This window comes from Sorex araneus, chromosome 10 (genome assembly GCF_027595985.1).
Source record: "Sorex araneus isolate mSorAra2 chromosome 10, mSorAra2.pri, whole genome shotgun sequence".
In the NCBI taxonomy this organism is placed as follows: Eukaryota; Metazoa; Chordata; class Mammalia; order Eulipotyphla; family Soricidae; genus Sorex; species Sorex araneus.
Genome location: NC_073311.1, coordinates 11,360,027 through 11,386,599, shown reverse-complemented (window position 1 = coordinate 11,386,599; position 26,573 = coordinate 11,360,027). Strand labels below are relative to the sequence as shown.

The following is a 26,573-nucleotide window of genomic DNA, read 5'->3' as shown; positions in this document are numbered from 1 at the left end:
GACCACTGGATAAAGAAACTATGGTACATCTACACAGTGGAATACTACACAGTCACCAGAAAAAATGAAGTCATGAAATTTGCTTATAAATGGATGAATGTGGAGAATATCATGCTCAATGATATGAGTCAGAAGAAGGGCAGACAGAATGACTGCATTTGTGGGATATAAAAAAACATAGCATGAGATAAATATCCAAGTACAGAAAATATAGGGGCCAGGAAGACTGATCCATGGTTGGAAGCTTGCCACAAGAATGTGGGGGCAGAGGGCAGTTAGGATAGAGAAGAGACCATAACAATGACAGTAAGTTTGAAATCATCACTCTGGACAAGAACTGAGTGCTGAAAAGAGGTAAAGGGATACACAGAGTAACCTTTCAATATCTGTATTGCAAATCATAGTACTCAAAGGGAAAGAGAGATGAGAGAGAGTGAGAGAGAGCAAGTGTGCATGCAAGTGCACACACCTGCCATAAAGGCTATAGAGGCAGAGGTGGGGGGTGTCAGTAGGGAAACTAGGGACACTGGTGGTGGGAAATGTACACTGGTAAAGGAATAGGTGTTGGAAACATTGTATAACTGAAATCCAATCATGAACAACTTTGTAATCATGTATCTCACAATGATTCAATTAAAAATAATAAATTAAGATATTAAAACATAAAATAAAATCTCAGTACCAGGGACATCAAACAGTGGACAGTGTGCTCGCCTTGATGCAATTGATCCAGGTTCAATCCCAGGTACCCCGTATCACCAGTCTACACCTGATGCTCGGCTACACCGAGCACCAGGTGCAGCCCACAAACAACAGTTTAAAAAGAAAAAAAAAATTAAATGTAATAAAAGATCTTAATACTAGAAAAATTCTTTAAAAAAACAAAAAAGTTCATTCTAAAAATTATGTCATAAAGTAAACTCAACGTAAGTTTTCTAATCAATCTCAATGTTATTTCTGATTTCTTGAAAAAGGAGAATTTTTACTTACAGCTATTGAAATTTCAGGATCTTCTTCAAAGGAATCTGTATCACTTTCCCCTGTCTGGTACACAGTAACACGATACACCTAATAAAATTAATTCATTAGTATCAATTCATCACCTTTTAACTTTAGCATGTAATTTTAAGTGGTTAAGACATTAAAAAAATAAGAACTATTATATGAGATATTCTAAGATAAAGATAAAATGGAATGGGGAAGAATTAAAAGAACAGTGAAATTCCCATCTACTATGCCAACAAATTTAAAATGAAGCAAAAAATTGAGTACAAGCAGTTTTATTTTATGAAGAGATATTAAGTAACATTATATTGTTAAAGGTTGTCAACTCCAAGACATAAAGAGAAGTAGTATGTGACTATTTTTCACTTTTTATTTTTTGAAGGGGCCCCAGGACCACTCCAAGTAATACTCCACCAACCCAGTTGTATGTTTGAATGCTGAGTCCACCAGAAAGTATGTTACTTGGACCCAACAGTACTGGGAGGTGCCAAGATCATACCTGGTGATGTCCTGAAGTCATCAGAGCTACAGCAGCTAATGTTCAGGGAGCCATGTGGTGCCAAGGACAAAACCGAGGTTAATGCACCACAATGTCTATATTATCTCTTCAGCACGTATATTTTTTTTTATACTGGTGCTGATGTTATCCACCACATCCTCGCCCACCTTCCAACTATGTGACTGCAACTTTATGCAAGCTTTACTTTTATAATATTAGGAGTAGGAGAAATAATTCAATGGCAAAGTGCATGTCTTACAGGTACGAAGCTCTGGGCTTGATCCCTAGGACAATCCCCAAAAAAGTTAGTATTAAAAGTGGAGAATTTGGGGCTGGAGTGATAGCACAGCAGGTAGGGCGTTTGCCTTGCACGCAGCCAACCCGGGTTCGATCCCCAGCATCCCAGAAGGTCCCCTAAGCACCGCCAGGAGTAATTCCTGAGTGCAGAGCCAGGTGTGACCCAAAAAGCAAAAAAAAAATGGAGAATTAAAATTTGCAAGTGTAGGGCCCACATCTGACTATGCTCAGGGGCTATACTTCTGCCTCTGTGCACAGGTATCACTCCTGGTGGTGCTCAGGAGGTCAAACCAGGGTCAGCCATTCACAAGGCAAGCACCTTAATCCTTGTACTATCTCTCTGGTCCAGAACTGAAGGAACTAGTATAAGAATACTCATTAAGGCATACTGGTCTCTTGGCATAAGCAGCTATATGAATGTACCAGACTATAATAAACTACAAAAGCCAAAATCTATAAAACAGTATTTTAGTTTGAACAGATGAAGAGGCAAACCTTTCAGGGAAATCTGAATATATTTCAGTCTCGCCAGTCAATGAGGATTAGAAATAGATAGCAATCTTGGAAAATAATCAGGACAAACTTTACCTCATCATCTTCATCTGAGAGTTCTTGTCCTTCTTCACTAAGACTATAATCTTCTGAATCTAGAGACTCAACTTCAAATTCTACACTGAATTGATCTGAAACTGAATCCTGATCCAACCAATCACCTGAATGTTCACTTACACCAGTATCAAGATCCTGCAACAGGAGATAAAAAGAAAAAGAGTGACAATGAGCACCTACTGGACTCTGTTACAATTTGTCCCCAGTCATCTCCTCAGATCCATTCTGCGTACTGTATCAATCACATTATTTTTCCCTGTCCAAAAGCTTTTTGCTAGTAGCTGCAATAAAGGCATTTATTAAAAAAAAATTATTGAATCAACGTGAGATAGTTAACAAGCTTTCATGTTTGGGTTATAATCTCACAATGATCAAACACCCATCCCTCCACCAGGGCACATTTCCCCACCACCAGTATCCCGGGTATACATGCCCTTTCCCACCCTCCCCCTGCCTCCATGGCAGACAATATTCCCCATACTCTCTACTTTTGGGTATTATGGCATAAAGGCATTTTTAGGGGCCAGAAAGATAGTACAGGAGATAAGGCACTTGCTTTGCACATGGCTAATGCTGGTTCAAATCCCTGGCACCATGTATGATTCCCACAGCACTGTCAGTGGTCATTCCTGATTAGAGACAGCTTCAGCATAACCAAGTATGGATCAAATTCTTCCCTTTCCTCCAATAAAAAAAAAAAAGGTATTTTTAAACTTCAAGATAAATTTTCCTTAGGGGCTGGAGCGATAGCACAGCGGGTAGGGCGTTTGCCTTGCACGCGGCTGACCTGGGTTTGATTCCCAGCATCCGGTCCCCCGAGCACCACCAGGAGTAATTCCTGAGTGCAGAGCCAGGAGAAACCTCCGAGCACTGCTCGGTGTGACCCAAAAAGAAAAAAAAAAGATAAACTTGCCTTAGAATCCCAAAATATTTGAAGTAAACCATAAACCAAATTTTTATTCATTCCCTCCCTACTTTTAAAAAGTAAAACTTCTGAATTCCCAGGTTACATATATTTCAACTGATTTGAATGTATAGTCCACAAAAATTAACAATATGTAGAGTGACATTAAATATTAATTTTGCTAACGCACTGGAAACAACTGCACTATCTTCTATCCTTCTCCCCAAATTTGGAGTTAGTAGATGAGGGAAGAATCTAGTTTTATTTAAAAAGAAAATTTACGCCCTTGGCCCAGAAAAGATCCAGAGCTGCTGCTTTCGAAAGAGACCCTCTACTCCTAAAGACTATGATCCAAGAGGTCTTCTAACCCATTTTGGCACCCAGAGCGGCTTCTTACAGACATGCATCTAGACTGTGAGCTATACTATGACTATGTGCAACCCAGGGAGGGATTTTCCCTCTCCACACTGTTTTTCTGCGCAGAAAATGGCGGCAGCAGCATCATCCACATGGTGAGAGCCACCCCCTAAGACTTCCACCCAGAGGTAGGAACTTTGCAATGTTGTGGCTCATAGGCGATCATGGGAAGGGGGTGGTACCAGCACGCCCTCAGCCCAGATAAGATCCGGAGCTGCTGTTCTCGAAACAGACCCTCTGCTCCTAAAGACTATGATCCAAGAGGTCTCCTAATCCATTTTGGCACCCAGAGCGACTTCTTACAGAAATGCATCTAGACTGTGAACTGAACTAAAATATCAGAAACCCAAAGCCGCGTGGCCGCGAGCTCATAGAATCTTCATTCTCAGCAATGAAAAGAAATTATTAAATGATGCCTTTTCAGCAGGCCTGATTGTTGGGAGGAAAATTCCAAACAATAATAGTGAGTTCTCTCTTGAAATATTGAATGGATTCAAAGTATAGAGAATAAAATGAAGATCATTAGCTAACTTAGGTGGGGGCTGGGTGGAAGGGGGTATATTGGGGTTCTTGGTGGTGGAACATGTGCACAGGTGAAGGGATGGGGTTTCAATCATTATATGACTGAGACTTAAAAAAATAAATAAGTAAAATAAAAGGAAAACTTACCAATGTGTGTTAGTGATCACCTATCACACATGTGCATTTTATCTTAATGTTTTAGACTATTTGATTTAAAATAAGCTTACCGGATTCGATGGAGTTCCTGTCGATTCATTGCTACTGCTTCTTTCACAACATATCTCCCTTATTACACACAGAGCAAGGCTTTCGTCAAAAGAAAGGGAAATATTATCAGATTTGTGGCGTTTTCTTTGTCGGTCACCAGGTAATTCGTCTGAATTTTCTTCTGGATACACAAGAAAAAACAAGTTAATTAAACTGCTATTTTTTAATGTCTTTAAAGTTAAACTGACTTAAATATTACAAGCACACACTAATACTGTTCTAAGTCAACACTTTTCTTGGATCTTTTTTATAGAGCATTATAAGAACACTATAAAAGCTTTTTATTTTATAGTTGTTTCTTTGGACCACACCCAGAAATGCTCAGGGCTTACTCGGCTGGCTCTGCACACAGGAATCATTCCTGGTGGAGCTCAAGGGAGCATATGTGGTACCAGGGATCAAACCAGAGTTCCTTGCAGGCAAGGTAGGTGCCTACTCACTGTGCTATGTCTCCAGCAACAAAAGCTTTTTAAACTTTAAGGACTTTAGCTCCACGAAATCACAATGTAACCCATCTGAAGCTTCTATTAACCAATATTTTGCTCACCCTTTTATTTCCTTCTGTTGGCTTTCCTAGTCATAAGTTAGCTCTCCCCAAACAACTCTTAAGGCCTTTATTTTAAATGATGGGTATTTCTCTCATGAATAAATCACAAGGCTGTCCTGAGTTTCTTTTTTTTTTTTTTTTCTTTTTGGGTCACACCCAGCGATGCACAGGGGTTACTCCTGGCTCTGCATTCAGAAATTACCCCTGGTGGTGCTCAGGGGCCCGTATGGGATGCTGGGAAGCGAACTCAGGTCAGTCGCGTGCAAGGCAAACGCCCTACCCGCTGTGCTATCACTCCAGGCCCTGTTCTGAGTTTCTTTTCTTGGGTTTTTGGGCCACATTCAGTAGTTCTCAGAGCTTACATGACTCTGTGCTCAGGGGTATTCTTGGCACTGCTCAGGTAACCATATGCAGTCCTTGAAACTGAATTGCAGTCAGCTGTATTCAAGATAATCACTGTAACTACCATGCTCTCTCTAGTCCACAGATCACAAATTCTTCACGAGTTCTATTAGACATGTTTGTATCCACTGTAAGAAAGATAAACGGGCCACTGGACAGTCAGGTATGGGTCAACAGTGACGAGACATGAGGGGCCTCATGAGATGGGGGTGAAGCAAGCCCTTGACTCCCCTGCCCCAGTGATACCCCAAAAACAGCCCCTCTGGCTACTGATTAGGCTGCGTAACGGCCAGGATCCCAGAGACACATGAATGAATTTCGGAACCCAGTGGCTTTTGGCAGAAATCCCTCCAGATTTAATTATTAAAATTTCAGAATTCTAAAATTGCACGGTCACTATTGCTGCAGCATGACATCACCACTATCATCCCATTGTTCATCGATTTACTCGAGCAGGTGCCAGTAACATCTCCATTTGTCCCAGCCCTGAAATTTTAGCAGCTTCTTCTTACTTGTTTTTCCCAACGACTGAAGACTATTTTCAGGGTCAGGGGAATGAGACCTGTTATTGTTACTGTATTTGGCATATTGAATATACCATGGGGAGCTTGCCAGGCTCTTCTGTGTGATATCATATGCTATTCATAATCAGCAATAGAAAACAAATTGTCTTAATGTTGCCTTTTTGGCAGGTCTGAGTGTTAGGGGAAAATTCCAAATAATAATGGTGGGTCTGGTGTCAAAATATTGAATGCAATCAAAGTAGAGAGAGAGTAATGTGGAAATCAGGTAGGGGGAGGGTATGGGACAGGGAGTGGGGGGGAGGGTACTGAGGTTTTTTGGTGGTGGAAAATGTGCACTGATGAAGAGACGGGTGTTTCATCATCATACGACCGAGACTTAAACCCAAAAGTTTTGTAACTGTTCTCACGGTGATTCAATAATTTAAAAAAATAAATAAAAAAGATAAGCGGGCCAAAGCGATAGTACATCGAGTTTAGGCCTTTGCCTTGCACGCAGATGACCCACGTCTGACCCCGGCATACCATATGGTCCCCTGAGCAAAATGCCAGGAGTAATGCCTCAGTGCAGAGCCAGAAGCAATCCCTGAGTACAGCTGGGTGTGACCACTCCTCCCCGCCAAATAAAAGATGAACTTAGAATAAAGATAGCACAGAATTGGTAAAGCTCTTGCCTTACAAGTAAGTAGTTGTGGTGGAATGTCCAGCACCATATAGAGTCCCTTAAGCAATGAGCAGGGTCACTTCTGAGCAGAAACTCAAGGATAGTCCCCGAGTACTAGCAGGTGTGGCCCAAAAACCCAAAACAAACCAACTACCAACATAACCCCCCAAAAGATGATCTTGGTTGAATAATGGAAACTTCAAGTCTATAACCTACTGATTCATATTTTTTAACATCATGGCAAATAAAACTTGAGGCTTTATTCTGAATTATTATTCACGGCAAAACAACTTTGTTTTGAGGGAATCACCCAGCAGTACTCAGGGATCACTTCTGGCTGTTCTCAGGGGACTATGCAGTGCCAGGGATCAAAGTGGGGTTAGCAGCACTCAAATCACGTGTCTTAACCCTTAAACTATCTTTCCAGTCACCCTCACACCCCAACACAGTAGAACTCTTTTTTAAAAAGGGGGCATGATGGAGAAGGGGCAGGGAGATGTCTTACCGACTTAGTGGCCTCACAAGTGTGGATGAGACCAATCCTCAGTATGCTACACGTGTCAAGCCCATCCTGGCAGCTCTGCCGTCCACATGATCCCTGGCACCACTGTCACTCACTAGCCAGGAGTGGATGCATGCACAACTAAAGGATGCAAGGAGAGCAATACCCCTGGCTCCAGTATGAAAGCTACATCCTGATTACCTGATTATGCACAAACACAACCAGGCCCACCAAGTGTGCCAAGTACCACAATCTGATGTATGGTTCCCTGTCAAAATTTCCCCTTTCCCTGTTACTCTTACTGCTTTCACTCTGGTGCCTGCACACTTAGCAATGCTTGCCTAAGGTCACATTCTGATTCTCGAACACACTTGGTTTTGGCGTGCTACAGATTCCACATTTATGGTGCCAGCAATTTTAAAAGCAATACTCAGGGGCATATCTACCATCAGGCATGTAGGTTGGGGCTGGAGATAAACTCAGCTTCATGCTCACAAGGAAGATACTTTACCACTGAGCCTTCTCTGGGACGCAACCCCCACCACTTGCCCCCCCCCCACACACACATTTTTTTAATGTAAACCATCTGCAATGCTGCCATTGATACCTACTCTTAACAATTTTCCAGTTCTTTAATTTCCTTTTTTTAAAGAACATAAGTTGAGTCACATGTGTACTATTCAGGTATGGCTTTTCCTTAAATATCCTTTTTGTTTTGGCAGTACTTGGAGGCCACCCGAATGGTGCTTGGTGGCCACACAGTGCTGGGGATGAACCACAGGCCTCCTTATTCAGGCAAAGCATGTGCTCAAGTCTTTGAGTTACCCCTCCCTCTCTGGCTCTCCGGCTTACTTTCATATACTGTTCACCAAAAATGGACAATCTAGTCAACAATTTTGAGCATCACTTCTTGTCACTGTTAGGTGACAAAGAATATCCTTGTTCTCTACTATCTTAAATAATAAAGAACTAACTATATATTCCAGTGGGAGATGGGAAACAGAGGTCAACAGGTGGATATGATTTGCAGGGGGAGGCCTGGGTAGGATCCCCACACTTCATGGTCTCAGAACTACACGTGGCTCAAAAATGTAAACATGAATGAATGGCTGAATCCAGTGGAACACAGAAACCTGTGCCTGTTGTAATCAACTGGAAAGAAGTTGCTAAGAAAACAATTTTTGCAGGGATGCAGGGTTTGGGCCACACCCAGCCACGCTTACGGCTTACTTCTGGCTGTGCTTAGGGACCACATACATGCCAGGATTATACCTAAGCCGGCTGCATGCAAGGAAGTACAGTATCTTTTTGGCCTAAGAAAGCAATTTTAAACCAAATAAACTATAAAGTAAGAAACAAAAAATTAATTTATCCAAATCAAAAAACACAATTTCATTGAAGCTAAATGTGCCAATTTCACTAGAAAATCATCACTGAAAGGTGGCTTGAAAAAGCTTATTAAATAGTTTTATATACCTGTCTCACTCACTGCTCTCCTTCGAGATGAGGTAGATGGTCTAGAAACCAAGTCCGAAGATGAAGGCTTCTCTTCCTGTAGCTCTTGCACCGCTTCCTAAACATTACAGGGGAGAGAAAAATACCCACAAATTTAATTGTAACAGCAGGGAGCTAAAAATTATTGTTCTGAACACCCTTGCCAATTGTCAAAGACATAAAACTAGAATGAGTTAAAGATTACCTTTTCATCACTCTGATCTTCAAGGTGACACGTGGGTTCACTTAAAGATGAGCTTGAATCTGAGGATTCTGACAGAAAACAAAAACAAAGAATCACATATCTACTGAATCTGGGATATCCCTTACACACAATTTAACCTTTCAACAAGCATTAAATCTTTGTCTCCCAACTTGTCATCCCCATTCTAAAACTTGTCTACTGGAGAGACAAGTAAGGTAAGATAAATTAATGGGGCTAGAGTATAGGAGGTAAGGCACTTGCATTACATGAAGCTGACAACAGTTTGAATCCCAGCACCAATCAACACAAGGGGTCACTCCTGAGCTCAGAGGCAGTAGTAACCCCTGAGCACCACTAGATGTGGCCACAACCAGAAAAAAAAAAAAAAAAAAATTTCCCAAAAGATAAATTAGTGAAGATGGAGCAATGAGCAATGATTATGCAGGTGCAGGGCATGAAGAACATTATTCATGGTTTCCTAATAAAAAATATCAAAATAGAACTAGAAAAGGTAGTCCAGAGGATTAAGTCCAGAAGTGAATAGGCAAGGTAGACAGCATCATAAAGGACCCTGTGTGTCTTCCTGTGGGTCCAATGTAAGGATGTCAGCACTCGGGCAAGACAGTATAGCAGGCAGATGCAGTGCACCAATCCCCAGCAATCTAAATGTTCCCTTGAGCCCTGACAGGAGTAAGACCTGAGCACAGCTGGGTTCACCGCTCCCCCACCTCCCAAAACAAAACAAACAACAAAAAAAGCAGTGTTCATTCTGTCAACTCAGCTTCACAGCATTTTTACCCCAACTGATACTTGAAAATCTTCTCTAAGGCATTTATAGCAGCCATTCATCAATAAGATATTATCCAAGAGTTAAAACTGACTTTCTGGTTTCACAAGAATTTCAGAGATAAGGAAGGAACCCTTAGTCATTACAAGCAGAAAAGACCACAATCACTAGTAAATAGAAAAAAAAGCAGACAAAATTAGTATTAGGAAAGTAATGATTTAAAAAAAAAAAAGAAAGTAACATTATGGCTAAACTAATGCACAGAAAAGATAAATTCTAAAGGAATCAAAAAAGATAAATCAACCAAGATGTAGTGTCCAATATAATATAGGAGGAGAAAGGAGTCAAGAAAGATTTCAGGGCTGGAGCAATAGCATAGGGGGTAGCGCGTTTGCCTTGTACGAGGCAGACCTAGAGGTTCGAATCCCAGCATCCCATATGGTCCTCCAAGCACTGCCAGGAGTAATCCCTGAGTGCAGAGACAGGAGTAATCCCTGTGCTTCTCCAGGTGTGACCCAAAAAGCATAAGAAGAGAAAAAAAAAAAAGACAGATTTCAAGATTACTTGATGTGTGAATAAATGGGTAGTATCACTAAGAGAAACTTCAGAAAACAAAAGAATCTGGACTAGAAGATAATTAATTTACGGGAACGAAAGTCATCTAGGTATAAGAGGGTTTGGTTCCTACTTAAGAACCTAGAATATATACATCTAGAGATCTAATGTCAAAGTTTTGTGCCTCAGAGATAGCTCAGAGGATCAGAGTGTGGGCCACACAGGTGAGGCCCCAAGTTAGCTCCCTTGCACCAGCATTGCATGACACCTCACAGCCCCACCAGGACACCGCAATGACACAACAATGGACCTGAGCACCAAACTGTTGGGCCCACACAGTGGAGCCAAGTATCAAGGGTCACACTTGATGTGTGAGGCCCCAGGCCCCTGAGAACTAAAAATCACCATTAAATATTCTTTACCACTACCTTGAAAAAAATATTACATTTTAGTAGTAAAGTCAGGCCTGAACATTAACTTTTTATAGTTTTATGTGATACAATAGTATCTTTACATTATGGGTAAGGCATTGATTTTAAATCATACCTGTAAAACTCTGTTCTACCATAATAAAGAAGATGCTTAAAAGTGGATGTGATAAAAACAAAGTACTAGATGTTGCAAAATTAACACCACTGATACAGGTGGTCTAATGTTTTTAATTCTACTAAAATAAAACCTGGACAAACTCAGAAATGAAATAATCTACATGCAAGTAGATCAATAGTTTTCCTAGTAGTTTACTAAGATTTATTTAAATGAACAGGATAAATACTTCAGAGAACTCAAAATACTACTACAGATATTGTACCAATTACCACCATTTTAATTTCATAAAAAGCTTTTTAAAAGTAATAAAATGCCATGTTATCAGTATAATAATTACTTCTGGGACTTAAATACTAACTTCAGGGGTCTCTCCGCTGCTGCTCGAGCACGAGCCTGGAGGCCACTGAACTACTGTGGACACGAGCAGCTCGCAGAAATGCCTCCAGACTGGGAGCTGAGCCACTGCCCCATGCGGCATCAGCAGGGCTAGATTTCTCTCTCCAGGCTTCTCCATCATATGAGCACCACAAAAGGGAAGTAAAAGCTTGCAGTGATGCAATTTCTGGCAGAATTTTCCCTAGACTTCATACAAAAATTGCGGCTATTGCGGCTGTGCAACCTAATTACCTCGTAATTGTCAGCAATGTGAAACGATTCCTTTTTAGCAGGTCTGACTGTGGGGGGAAACTCCAAACAATAATACTGAGTTTTTTGTTGAAATATTGAAGGTAATCAAAGTAGCAGCCATTTCTCTAGACTGTGAACTAAGCCAAAGCCACACGCCGGCCGAGGTGAGGAAATATCCTCCTTTCTCGGTTCTTTTCCCTTTTCAGGGAGAAACGCGGCATGGCGTCCACCATATTATGAGGTCTATTAAGCAGGCACAAACTTAGTGGCGCGGGAAGGGGAAGGGAAAAAAAAAAGAAAACTATGTACTTGGAACAGCGAGACGCTTGGGCAGTCTCGGACCGATACCAGTGCAAGCTCCGCCGAGATTCGACCCCGGTGGCCACACTTTTGTGTGGCTGTTTTGCTGCTAATCAACCAGAATCTGGAGGCCAACTAGACTACTTTTGGTTCCAGAAACTGCTTACAGCCATGTCCCTAGACTGTGAACTAAGCCATAGCCCCACGCCGGCCGAGGACGGAAAATATCCTTTTTTCTTGCCAGGTGGCATGGCGTCAACCATATTATGAGGACTATATATTAAGCAGGCATGAACTTGGTGGCGCGGGAAGGAGGAAAAAAAAATTTATGTACTTGAAACAGCGGGACTTCATATCTCCCCATTCTCAGCAATGGAAAACCAATTATCAAATGCTTCCTTGGCAGTAGGGCTGTCTTTCCTGGAGGAAATCTCCAATAATAGTGAGTTTTGTGTTTAAATATGGAATGTAATCAAGGTAAAGAGAAAATGAAATGAAATTTATCAATTACGCAGGTGGGGGTTGGGAGGTATACTGGGATTTTTGGGGGTGGAATATGGGCACTGGTGAAGGGATGGGTGTTTGAGTATTGTATAACTGAGACATAAGGCTGAGAACTTTGTAACTTTCCACATGGTGATTCAATAAAATAAAAAAAAATTTTTTTAAATACTAACTTCAGAATATCAGCATTCAACACATTTACTAAAAAATCCTAAAATGTCCCAAAATTCTACACACAAGAAACCGAAATAACTATTAAGCAATCTAACAAAATCTAAATATGGAACAGAGGAAGCACAAAGGAGTAGTCAATTCATTCTGGAATTAAAGAAGCCTCCAAGAACAGATCTTAACTGTCGAGTGTTAAAAGGTCTGTGGTGGGACAGCCATGTTGCCCAGCAGCCAGTACCCAGCACTGGCCTTGCTCAGGTGAAGGTCCTGGGTTTGATACCAGACACCATCAAAGAATTGTAAAAGGTCTGTGGCTACCACCTTGCAAATTTTGTGCATCTCCCCAACTTCTTTACAGGCTGAAAACAGGCATGATAAAGAAATGTTTACAACATGTACATCAACACTCATTACAAATCAAGGCTTATCCCCTGAAAAATGTATTTTTCTGTACTGTGTGTATTTTCCACACTGTTTGCATCTTTCTGGAATGAGAACCCAGTCAGTGCTTTCATCAGATTATCAAAAGGATCTGACCCAAAAATACCAATTAAGTACAGGCCTAACGGCAGGGAAGCAAAATGCCACTTATGTATCTAAATTGAGAAATAAATAAATCCATCTTCTTGCAACATCCTACTAGGTAGAAATTCGTGTTCTTAAAAATCTTTCAGTATAGGGGCTGGAGCAATAGCACAGTGGGTAGGGCATTTGCCTTGAACGCGGGCTGACCCGGGTTCGATTCCCAGCATCCCATATGGTCCCCTGAGCACCACCAGGGGTGGTTCCCGAGTGCAGAGCCAGGAGTAACCCCTGTGCATCGCCAGGTGTCACCCAAAAAGAAAAAAAAAACTTTCAGTATAGGAGTCAGAGAAATTATAGTGGGTATGACGCTTGCTTTGCACATGGCCGACCCAGGTTCAATCCCTGGCATCACATATGATTCAAGGAGAGATCACCACCAGGAGAGATCCTTCTGAGTACAGAGCCAGGAGTAACCTCTGAGTATTAGAGAATCCTTCTGAGTACAGAGCCAGGAGTAACCTCTGAGCATTGCCAGATGTAACCACAAACAAACCAACCAAAAAAACCTTTCAGTACATACATCAGTGCTTGATCGTAACTCTAAAAAGCATGAACTCTTTCAAAGTCATCTTTCAAAACAAATTCTAACTCTAATATCCCAAGATGTAGAATATTTAACTTTACACATCATAAATCTGACTTAGAACCTTAATATTATGCCATTTTTAGCTGACACACTTTCCTGTTAAATTTAATAACCATACAGCAGGTAGGGCGTTTGCCTAACACGCAGCTGACCCAGGTTCGATTCCCAGCATTCCATATAGTCCCCGGGGCACCGCCAGGAGTAATTCCTGAGTGCAGAGCCAGGAGTAACCCCTGTGCATAGCCGGGTGTGACCCAAAAAGAAAAAAAAAATTAACAACCATTTACCACAATTACATAACTAAAACAACTTTTAAAAAGAATCATACTTACAAAATGACCATACAAACTGACACAAACTGTCTTTAAGATATTTTATGGCAAATTCTAACAACATGTTAATGATCTATAATTCTGGGTTAAAGGCTCCAAGATGAGACTCAACAATTTCACACATTTTCCTCTAAAGAAACTTTCTGGATCATTTTTAGTCATTATTCCTAACAAGCAATACAAAATAAATTAGTTAGCATCTGCCTTTGGGGCAGACTTGGGTGGTGGTGGGAAAACTCAAAATGAAGGTGGTGGGAAGGTGTAATGGTGCTGGGATTGGTGTTGAAACACTGAATGTAATCAATTATTGTGAACAACTGAGATAAAAATAAAAATTTAAAATAAATAAATAAAATGCTTAATGGAAAGCAGAGAGAGTTCAGTGGGCAGGGCACTCATTGCCTTGCATACAGCTGACCTGGACCCAATTTCTGCACCCCAATACAGTCTCCTGAGTCTCCCTACAAGTGATCCCTGAGTGCAGAGCCAGGAGTAAGCCCTGAGCACAGTCAGGGTGGCCCAAAAATTTTAAAAAAAATTTATGAGCAGGGCTGAAGATATAGTAGAGTGGAAGGCACTTGTCTTGCTGGCAGATGACCCTGTTTGATCCGTGGGACTCTGAGCACAGAGCCAAAAGAAGCTCCTGAGCACCACTGGATATAGTCCAGAATCCCCCAAGACAAATCATTAAGTATTCTTTCGGTATTCAAAATTAACTTACCCTGTGGGTTCACTACCACCAAATTTCTGTAGATCATTGTATATATTTTCCTTGTGGAGAAAAAAGAAAGTGTACATTTTTAAACTAAATGTACTAAAAAACACTAAATCAGAATTTAAATGCGCATTAAATGAACTATTATACTCAAACCAAGTATCAGACTGAACTCTAACTATATCCCTGAGAACTTCTAAACACAAGCATAATGGGGCTATAGACACAGTACAGAAGAAAGTGTTTGCCTTGCACACAGCTGACCAAGTTTGATCCCAGGCCCCCATATGGTTCCTAGAGCCCACCTAGCACAGAGCTCTGAGTAAGCCCTGAGCACCACCAGGTATATCTCAAAACCAAAAATAATAAAAACATCAATGGGACAGAAAAATAGCTCAAAAAGCAAGTGTCCATGTTTCTCATGCAGGAGTCCCACATTCAATCCCAGCATCACATTGACAAACAAGCAACATACCATCAATTACCTCTGATGGATAAGGCCCAAAACAAGCAAAATTACTCTTCACCAAAAAAAGTAATTTCTCCTCCCCCATTTTTATCTAAGTATTTTTATCTAAATATTCAATAATAAATTTATATTTCTATGAAGGTTTTTTTTTTTTTGCTTTTTGGGTCACACCAGGCAATGCATAGGGGTTACTCCTGGCTCTGCACTCAGAAATTACTCCTGGCGGTGCTTGGGGAACCATATGGGATGCTGAGAATCAAACCCAGGTCGGCCGCGTGCAAGGCAAATGCCCTACCGGCTGTGCTATCACTCCAGCCCCACTGTGAAGTTATTTTAAATGTATAAATATCCTATTTAATTACCACCTTGCTAGCTAAATGTTAAACAGTAGAATTTAGTTAAGTATTTCAGATGAGATATATTAAGAAACAAATGTATGGTTTCAGTGACTGTGAATGGAACAAGTAATTCCAAATACAAGACTAAAAAAAAAAAAATGTTTGTAGTACTCAGCAGAATATTTAAAAAAATGTCATTGGGGCTGGAGTGATAGCACAGCGGGTAGGGCGTTTGCCTTGCACACGGCCAACCCAGGTTCAAATCTCAGCATCCCATATGGTCCCCTGAGCACCGCCAGGGGTGATTCCTGAGTGCATGAGCCAGGAGTGACCCCTGTGCATTGCTGGGTGTGACCCAAAAAGCAAAAAAATTAAAAAATTAAAAAATGTCATTAGAGTTTCATTCAGCTGATTATATGCACTAATTTCACAAAACAAAGAAAATGATCTCCAAAATAACTTAGATTCAATCTTAAGTGTCGGAAAATCACTGTAATTACACAACATCTTTTAATACTGTGGCTAGTATTTGAATACTTTCTAGGTGACACACTAAGTTATATCGTTTCTCCATAACTTTAACATGACCCCGAGTTTACAAATAGGCTGCCAATAATATCACTAGTTCACAAACAGGGAAAACTAATATTTAGAGGGTAAGTTAATTTACTTCATCACACATCTAGTTAATGACTAAACTACATCTCAACCCACATTTATAAGATTCCAGAGCTCAGACTCTGAACCAATATGCTATATGACTAGGAAATTTTAAAATTGCTGGGGCCAGAGGGACAACTCAATAGGTGAAGTTCATGCTTTGTATACAAAAATCCTGGATTCTATCCCTAAATGACAAGCCCCAAGCTCCATGATAAATAGCATCTAAGCACCACTTGCTGTACAGGGGGCTGGGAAGACTGCCCTGCATACAACCAAACTGGGTCTGATCCCCGGCACCCAACACAGTCCTCCAAGCCCCACCAGGACTAATCCCTGAACACAGAGCCAGGAGTAAGCCCTAAGCACCACTAGGTGTGCCCCCCCACCCCCCAAAAAAGAGCACCATCAGCTCTGGCCAAAAAAATAGATAAAAAATAAATCTACACTGCAAAATTTTTCTGACCAAAAGAGAAACAATTAAGGTAGGAGATGAACTGAAATATCTGCGAAATGACTTTTTACAATGAAGGAAATGGAAGAATTACCTATGTTCTTTCACAGAGAAGCTTGGTACTCCAAATAAATCCCCCAGGAGATCATTTGAACAATATACAATATGCTGTTGCTTCTCATCATATAATCGCTTAGCCATAATATACTGACCAAGATAAAATATAACCTGAAAGAGAAATAGGATTTCTTAGCACTAAAAAATAAAGGTTAACTCCAAGTATATGTAATATCACATTTATCTGATGCAACTATATTCACTACTATCAAGGATTCTTAAAATTTTTCAACTCACAACCCTTTGCACCAGAGAAATAATTCCACAACCCCAGGTACAGAGGTTATCAATGGTGTACAAATTTAATATTTATGGATAATAAATCAGGAAGCCAGAGGAAAAATACAGTGGGTCAGGCTCTTGTCTAGCACACAGCTGACTCAAGTTCGATCCCCAGAACTACACCATCACCCCAACAGGCTGGAAGGGATCCCTGAGCACCAGCAGGTGTGGTCCAAAAAAGTAACCACCTAAAAAATCATAGAGAATTTTGCAGTGGGGGTTGCCAATCTTGCTGTGCTCAGGGTTTATTCATGGCTCTGAGCTCCAGGACTACTCCTGGTGGTGCTCAGGGAACCATCTGATATCACATGGAATTGTGATCCAGCGTTTCAGAGGTTATAGATCAAAGGTTCCCAAATGTATTTGGCCGACTGCCCCTTTTTATTTATTTTTAAAGTACATGGTTTTTATTTGGATCATTCCCAAAAGTGTTGGGGGATAGGGGAGGTATTCCAGCAGTATTTGGGCAACCCCCTTTTAAGAAAAAAAACTTTACTCAGTACTCCCCAAGAAATCTACCTTCTTTAAATAAACAATAAAATACGACCTCTGCCCCCTACCCCGAACTGCATCAGAATCCCCCTGATCTTCCCAGTTTCCTCCAGAAGCAATGTTGCCCACTTTGAGAAATAATAACAATCATATAATACACTCTTTTTAAAAATGAAGCTGCTTTCAAATCTTTTTTATATGGCAGGGGATGTAGCTCAGTATCAGAGCACCTTGCTTTGCACTTATGATGCTGAGTTCAATACTCAGCACTGCAAAAATAAGTAAGACCTTGGCCTGAAGAGACAGTTCAAAGGGCTAACACATGCTGTGCCTATGGGACGCCAGGGCTGGAGACCCCAGCACCACAAGATCCCCCCAAGCACTGCTATAAGCAACCCCCAGCACAGAATTAGGAGTAGACCCCAAGCACTGGTGGATGTGGCCTCCAAATTAAGTATTTTCCTTCTGATTTAATGGAAGTAAAGAAACTGCTTTTCAGTTAACCTAAACAAATCTATATAACCTAATTAACCTAACAAACCTAACCTTTTAAAAAATTATGGATAATGAAATAATCAGTGAATACCTATATGTTCTCAATAAAATGTGTCATTTTATTTTAACTCCACACAGCTATCAAAGTGCAAAACTGCAAAACCTTTTATAGGTTTTATAGCACTAGTAATAACAGGATCAAAAACACTAAAGTTGGGAGAATCAAAAATACCAACTGAAATGTAGCAATGACCAGTAGATATTTAGATATTTAGAAAACAACTTCAAGCACCACACACTTCTGAGCAAAACAGGAAAATGACCGATTACATGTATTACACACACTTGGGATAATTTAGCATTTGAATGAAATAAAATCTATACAACAATGAAGTAATATTGAATACTACATACAATTTACTTTCTGTGGTCCATTTAGTAGACAGTATATTTAGTAGACAGTGTATAAGTCTTATGGTTCTTAATACTTATCACAAGTATTGTCTCATTCTCATTTAGTATTTTGTAAACTGTCCATATTAGAAATAAGGAAAATAACCCAGTTTTGACGCCTAGAATAATGCTCCCTATTACCCATACTAGTTTTCAACACTCTTTAATGTGACACAAAATAAAAGTTCCTCCAACTGAAATCAAACAATATTTATTATTGTTAGGTGAATTAATCCTAAGCCTTCTCAGTCCTTTATGACCAATTTTATCATATTTTTAAATATTTTAAACTGAATTAACATTGTGTTATCACATTGTATATTTAATTTATAATAGTTACAATACTGTTAAATTTATGGTACAAAAAAACAAAATTACTGCACCCCAACCACCAACAAAGTGCCCAGGACCTTCCATTACTCTCCCTATGTTACCTCTAATCTGGTTTCTCCTCATTCCCCTTCAATTTTTTCATTTCTATCTAGTTCTAACTTCATACACACTGTTTCCTTAACTGATTATACAAAAAGAAAGTATCTGAGTTAACAGCCTAAAAACATATTATTTAACATTATACTTCACTGGCGACTTGACTGCTGTGAAACAAAGGTTTCAGATTAAAGAAATGGCTGACAGGGACTGGAGCGATAGCACAGTGGGTAGGGCGTTTGCCTTGCACGCGGCCAACCCGGGTTCGATCCCCAGCATCCCATATGGTCCCCTGTGCACCGCCAGGAGTAATTCCTGAGAGCAGAGCCAGGAGTAACCCCTGTGTATCGCCAGGTGTGACCCAAAAAGCAAAAAAAAAAAAAAAAAAAATGGCTGACAGTGTGAAAGGACAGAATCTGAACGCCTACCAAAAACTTCAAGTTTATAACTGTGCATCTGGAAAAAAAAAAAAAAAAAGCTCTGCAATTTCTTCCTACCCCACTATTCAGATGTAAATAAGGTATATTTTGCTTTACTTTTGCTTCCCTTTTCAGGGCCACACCTGGCAGTGCTGGAATGTTGCTCCTATCAGTAATCAGGGACACTGAGGTGCCAGGGATAGGATGGGCTCTTTCAAGCAAAGCAGGAGTGCCAGTCCTCTGTATCATCTCAATGGCCCAGTGTTTTAATTAATCTGACCTCCATAAACCAAGGTAAAGAGGTAGAAAACTGGCACTGACCACTCAACTCTTATGAAGCCTATGGGGAAGAAAGCTCAAAGGGTTACCGCATATGTGAAAGCTGATGGTTCAATTCTCCAAACCAAATCCTGCCCAAACTACCCAGATAAGGCCCTGAGAACCACCAGGTGTGGCCCTAAAACAAAAATAAATTAAGAGCCAGAAAGACAGCTCAATGATCTGAATACAAGCTTTGCATGTAGGAAGCACAGATTCAATCCCCAGTACCACACATTGCCCGCAACAGCCGCAGTACAGAGCTAGGAGCAGCCCTTGAGTATTACCAAGTGTGACCCCAAAACCTAAACATAAAACAAAATTTTGTCCAAGATGGCCCTCTCTCTCACTAAAAATTATGTCTGCAGCTTTTTCTTTAACTATGGATGTAGGCAACAAATCACCAAGTGTTAGCAATAGTGATTTTTGTCACAAAATAAAAACCACCAAGTGTTTTTGTATATTATTAAGCTGGGTATAAATATCTTAAAATAAGTAAGGAATATTTACCTCACTACTTGAAAATTAATTAGATCAGCTGCTAAATCTTACACATTAAATTAAAAAGTACATACAAGTTAACTGTTTTATTAATTATATTTTAATATAATATTTCATTTGTAGTCCTATATGTTTTATTTCATGAATTTAAAAATAGGATTCTGGAGGTGGAGAGACCGTACAGTGGATATGGTGCTTGCCCTACATGTACCAAACAAACAAACAAGAAAGTTACATAAATAGGGGAACCACAGCATGAGACTAGGGGAACAATGGGTAGGCAGGAGAGGAGTCCACAGGAAGGAAAAAGGCTGAGAAATACTGGTCTAAATTTAAATTACCGTGTAGGAGCCAGAGAGAGTTCCATTTTTTGGTTTGGTTTGGTTTTTGAGCCACACCAAGCAATCAATGTTCCTGGTCAGGAATTATTCCTGGTGGGGCTTGACGGACCATAATGGATGCTACCAGGATCAAACCTGGGTCAGCCAGCAAGTGCAAGGTAAGTGCCCTGCAGGCTGTACTGCCACTCTGGCCCTGAGCCAGAGTGAATTCTATAGGCTGGAGCACTTGTTTTGCATGCAGGAAGCCCAGGTTTGATTCCCAGCACAGCATGTTTCCCAAAGCATCACCAAGAGACCCCCAGAGAGCTGAACTGAGAACAGACCCTGAGCACTGGTATATATGGTACCCCCCAAAAAATAAACAAGAAAATAATTGCCAGTTCTTAAGATTGCTGGTTATTAAAAATTCCTCTATAACAAATTTCTACTCATGACTACACAAACACACATACACACACACGTATATATACATGGAGAGAAATTAGCTCAATTCAGCTTACCTCTTTCATGGTATAAGTGTCTTTTTGTGCACCAACAGACTTTAACAACTTCAAAAGTAATGGCTTTGGTCTAACCTGTAAGGAACAAAAAGTTGCTATTATGATTTCAAAATTATTTCAGAACTAAAAGTCCCAAAAGTAAGTATATTCATAAACTGAATAAAGGTAGAAGACATTTATATTCAATTTTCTCAGAAGATTAGAGCTCAAAAATAAGTCTAGGAGCTGGAGTGATAGCACAGTGAGTAGGGCGTTTGCCTTGCACCTGGATTCTATTCCCAGCAACCCATATGGTCCCCTGAGCAGCACCAGGAGTAATTCCTGAACGCAGAGTCAGGAGTAACCCAAGTGCATTGCCGGGTGTGACCCAAAAAGAAAAAAAAAAAAAGTTGAGTGAGTTTCTGGGGGTTAGTTTTTTTTTTCTCATGAGGGGAGACCACACCCGGCAGTGCTCAGTGGTTACTCCTGACTCCGCACTCAGAAATTACTCAGGCGTGCTGGGGCACATGGGATGCTGGAAATCAATCCTGCATTGACTATGTGTAAGGCAGGCACACTACCCACTGTATTATCGCTTCAGCAAGTCATTTTTTAATTAAATGTAAGAGATTATAAACTCAATGCCATAAACTCAGTTTACAAAACTGAGAAAAATACTAGGATCTAGTTATGGAGTAAATAATCACAGAATCATCCATATGTCATCTGCTGCAATCAATATTGATGTCAAAGTAGTAAAAAAAAATTTTTTTTCTCCACCTATTCCCTCACTCCAGCTATTCATTTGCTTTACTGCCTCATAACCACATGAGATGGGAAGATAGGTAGCACAGTGGCTAGGGCACATGCCTAGCATACACTGGACTGGGGTTCAATCACTGGGTACCACATGGTCCCCCAAGAGTCATCAGTGCAGTCCCTGGAGGCTCCCAAGTACTGCTGGGATAGCCCAGAAATTCTATAGCAGCACAGAGCATGTGCAGAGAAACCCCCAGGCCCCCACACCAAACCACTAGGGACTGAGCGGAGGATCATTGGTGGAGTGCCTGGGACCCTCCTGAGGACCAGTTGGGAAGCCCAAAAGCTTAAATCTTTAAATGAATCCTTTTACCAATCTTCTTCTAAAGTTAGGTACCTGAAAAATAGAGAACTATAACCAAGCCCTCAAGGTTAATAAGAGATCTGAAACACAACTCATTTACAATCCCAACATTTTCTTCATTTTCTTTCAGTCACATTGCTACTTTTAGTTGGTTTACATTTCAAAATCTACGTAATGTTTATGGGCTTCTTTTATGCATTAGATGGTACTATGTGTTACCTCCCACCCACCCCCCGAAAAAAAAGAATACCACCTGTATTCCTGAGCCAGCCAACTAGTAACTTTTTTCTGCAAAAGGTCAGATAGCAAATATTTTATGCATTTCCTACTAAATGATCTGACTCAGAATATGTCATATGTAAACTCATGGACACAGCAGCATCCCAATAAAAATTTATTTACAGAAATAAGCAGCAAGTTGAATTTGGTCCTCGGACTGAGGCTTGCCTGAACTGGGCGTTTCAAGAGTGACAAAGAAAATAACTGACATGGGGAGCTTATGCTCTTTCTCCTTATCTGTTTCTATACTGAAATTGTCAATCTTTACAACTTGCCATTCCTAAGTCTCATGTTGCTATCACTCTTTGACACATTTAATAGCATCCAACTTGAGATCTCTCAAAAGTAAATTTAAGGGGATAATATGCATGCCTATCTCCCGTTAATTAACTGAGTTATAGAATAGCATAAAAAATACACAATGAATGTAGTACTGAATCATTACTCAGATCACATTTGAAAAAAAAATGCCTCATGCTGTTTAGCAAATAAAGCCAGAAAAGATAAAATTATTCTTTTTTTCTAAAGTTTGTTATTAAATAGCTACGTTATTAAAATGCTATTAACTTCAAATTATATAAACAACTCTAAGTAAAAATACATAATAAAGTCACATTTTTTAAAAATCTGGACTTAGGGCCAGAGCAACAGTACAGCAGGCAGGGTGCTTGCCTTGCACACAGTCGACCCAGGTTTGAGACCTGGCATCCCATATGGTCCCCTGAGCACTGCCAAGAGTGATTCCTGAATGCAGAGCCAGTAGTAACCCCTGAGTGTGGTGTGACCCAAAAAGAAAAAAAAATAGGGACTTAAAAGATGCATATCAATTAAAAATAAAAATATTATAAAAAAAAGAACTATTCTCAGTATCTAAGAACCAGAATATAAGCTAAAAATAATGGAGGTCCAGGGCTTGGCTCAACAATAGTAAAGTGCATTCCTTTGCATACATGACTCCCAGCACCACTACAAAAAAAAAAAAAAAAAGACAAAAAAAACCCCAAAAACAGAAATACATTTGCAATAATCTTAGGATAGAAATTCTTGCAAAGTAGCACTGTCATCCCATCGCTTATCGATTTGCTTGAGCGGGCACCAGTAACGTTTCTATTGCTAGACTTGTTACTGTTTTTGGCATACCAAATACACCTCGGGGAGCTTGCCAGGCTCTGCTGTGCAGGTGGGATACTTTCATTAACTTGCAGGGCTCCCCAAGAGGGACGGAGGAATCAAACCCGGGTGGGCTGCATGCAAGACAAATGCCCTACCCGCTGTGCTATAGCTCCAGACCTCCTCTTGCAAAGTATAACATAAAATTATAAATTTCATAAATCCAGGGTGAGAGACATGATACAGCACAGAAGACACTTTCCTTGCACACAGCAGACCGGTCCAATTTCCAGCACCACATACGGTCCCTCTGAGCCACCGAGGTGATTGATTGCTAGGCATAAAGCCAAGAGCAAACCCTGAACATCTGGGTATGGCTCAAAATAAATAAATAAATAAATAAATAAATAAAAATTTAAAAAAACCCTGGGTAAGGCTCAAGAGGAAACAATACCCATGATCAGAGGGATAGCAGAGGGATTAAAGTGTTTGCCTTACATCCAAACAATCAGGGTTTGAATCCCCAAACCATGAATGATCCCTCTTTGGAGAGATCACTGAGCACCAAAAGGTCCCCCCCCCACACACACACACACAAAGACCCAGGAGATCACTGAGCACCAACAGGTCCCAACACACACACACACACACACACACACACACACACACACACACAAAGACCCAGGAGATCACTGAGCACCAACAGGTCCCAACACACACACACACACACACAAACACACACACACACAAAAAGACCCAGGAGATCACTGAGCACCAACAGGTCCCAACACACACACACACACACACAAACACACACACACACACAAAGACCCAGGAGATCACTAAGCACCAACAGGTCCCAACACACACACACACACACACACAAACACACACACACACACACACAAAAAGACTCAGGAGATCACTGAGCACCAACAGGTCCCAACACACACACACACACACACAAACACACACACACACACAAAAAGACCCAGGAGATCACTGAGCACCAACAGGTCCCAACACACACACACACACACACACACACAAAGACCCAGGAGATCACTGAGCACCAACAGGTACACACACACAGACACACACTCTAAAAGACCCAGGAGATCACTGAGTACCAACAGGTACATGTACACACACACACACACACACACACACTCTAAAAGACCCAGGAGATCACTGAGCACCAACAGGTACACAAACACACACACACACACACTAAAAGACCCAGGAATTCCACTTCCATAAAACCTTTTCGTACAGTAATATCCCTGTAACATGAGCTATAATTATACACAAAGCCGTGCTCTTTGCCATATGGAAAAAACTAAAGACAATTAAAATAAACCTATCAGGGGGCCAGGCATTCAGCTCAGTGCCATGGCATCTGTTTTGGACACACAACGCCCTAGGTTCCATCCTTGGCACCATCCTCCAGCACTGCAGGGGCTACTCCCTGACAGAGCTAGAGCCAGGAGTAGCCCCTGCGCGGTCAGGGGTAGCCAAAAACCAAACAGGTATTTTTAAATCACGATTAAAAAAAAAAAAGTGACAGGTCAAATTAGAAAAAAAAAAAAGCCTACAAAAAAGCCACTTAATAAGCATAAAACCTCAGTTTCCGTGCTCGAAAATGGATCAAGCTATGGAACTTTCTATTAAATTGCAGTGTGGGACAGGGTCAAAGAAAACACTGTCCCTCCAGAATTCCTAGAGCCCCGAGAAAATCGGGATCTTTGGACTGAGTCAATCACCCCACCACGGAAACCAGTTTTCCAAGCCACAACTGCAGTGCCCACCCCGCACCCCCCCATTACCAACCAGGGTCTCTTGCTCCGAAGCCGGAATCTGTGAGGTGCTTACAGCACCGTCAGTAGACACAGACATGCTGGTATTGCACATTTGCCTACAAAGCAGGGAGGGGGAGAAAAAAAAAAGAGAAAACACACACGATAAAAACTCGCAACGAAACATCTGTGGAAAGACACAATCACGGGGCGGGGAGGGGGGAACTCAAAGGCGAAAGGCAGGGGCTCCTTACCTGGCCGGGTGCGCGGGGACGCACGGTGCCCGCTGCCGGGGCGGCGGCCTTTAAATAGCCGCGGCCGCAGGCAAGCCGGGGCTTAGCTCCCCGCCGCCGGCGCTCGGAACTTGCCCGAACTTGACCCGCCCGGGCGGAACAGCTGAGTCAACCTGCCCGCGCGGCCCGCGCCACACGCTCTCGCCCGACAGGCACCTGTCATTCTCCCGAGCCCGACCCAGCCGCCCGGCCCCGGGCGCGCCCCGCGCCCCCCGCCCACGTGACTGCCCCCCGCGGCGCAGCCCCTCCCCCCGCGCCGCCGAAGCCCCCCTCCCCGAGCGCCGGCCCCCAAGCCCCGCCCCCCCGCCCGGGTGGCCACCGCGGGGCCACCCACGTGCCCGCCCCCCGCCACCGCCACCTGGACAAAGGCGAGCGCGCGCGCGGGCCACCGGCCGCGACGCCGCTGCCGGCCCGAGCCCTCGCGCCCCCCGCCCGCGCGGGCCCCCGGCCCTACCTGCTCCCGCAGCCGCGGAGCGTCGCGTGTCCCGAGCGCGGGCGGGCTTTCCCGCGTCGCGTTCCCTTCAGCACAGGCCGCGCGGAGGCCGGACGCCCTGGGCCTCGGCCATCCTCGGCGCCGGCGGGGCCCGGGCCGCGGGCTGGGGCGCTCGGAGGCGCTGGGGGCGCTGGAGGAGGCGCCCGGGGGACCGAAGCGGCAGGATTCTCGGCCCCAGAGGGTCTAGGGATGACCCTCGGGCTTGGCTTCCGGCCCCATTCCCGCCCCCCTCCCAAGCCTCGGAGGCCCCGGAGGAAAAGGAAAGAGGGAGGGAAAAAAAAAGGAGCTGACCCAGCCCGCCCGCCCGCTGCGCGCCCCCTACCGTCCGCGGAGCGCGCGCCGGAAGCCGCGACCCATCCGGGCATCTGCGCGCACGCGCGCGCGCCGCCGCCGCCGGCTCAGCCAATGAGCGGAGGGAGCCGGGCCCCGCCTCCGGGGTGCGCGCGGGAAGGCTGCGCGCGCAGCCGGCCGCCCCCTTCCCTGCAGCTGAAGCTGTGCGAGCTGGGGGCCGTGGGGGTTTACACCGGTGCGTGGCTAGGCCAGGCCCGGGGCTTTTTCATTCCTTGTGCTATTTGTGCCCTTTTCTTGTGGTCACACACCCCTCCCCCGGGCCGCGGTGGAAACTGCAGGCAAATGCGTTTCTCAGTGTCGCTCCCGAAAAGAGAA

General features: G+C 42.4%; 1 protein-coding gene across 2 annotated transcripts in view; it reads right to left on the bottom strand.

The window, feature by feature from the left end:
• MDM2 (MDM2 proto-oncogene) overlaps positions 1 to 26,246 on the bottom strand; it is a 35,482-nt gene extending 9,236 nt beyond the window's left edge. Inside the window, exons 1-10 of one of the 2 annotated variants that reach the window (XM_055118171.1) lie at positions 25,869 to 26,246; positions 25,156 to 25,240; positions 20,835 to 20,909; positions 16,582 to 16,715; positions 14,573 to 14,622; positions 8,856 to 8,923; positions 8,633 to 8,729; positions 4,481 to 4,641; positions 2,390 to 2,545; positions 991 to 1,068 (exon numbers count right to left, since the gene is read on the bottom strand). In XM_055118171.1, coding sequence (XP_054974146.1) covers positions 991 to 1,068; positions 2,390 to 2,545; positions 4,481 to 4,641; positions 8,633 to 8,729; positions 8,856 to 8,923; positions 14,573 to 14,622; positions 16,582 to 16,715; positions 20,835 to 20,909; positions 25,156 to 25,236 — 900 coding nt within the window. In that variant the 5' untranslated portion in view covers positions 25,237 to 25,240; positions 25,869 to 26,246. The remainder of the gene's footprint in view (positions 1 to 990; positions 1,069 to 2,389; positions 2,546 to 4,480; positions 4,642 to 8,632; positions 8,730 to 8,855; positions 8,924 to 14,572; positions 14,623 to 16,581; positions 16,716 to 20,834; positions 20,910 to 25,155; positions 25,241 to 25,868) is intronic. The other variant, XM_055118170.1, reaches the window with a different exon arrangement.
• Between the last annotated feature and the right edge of the window lie 327 nt (positions 26,247 to 26,573).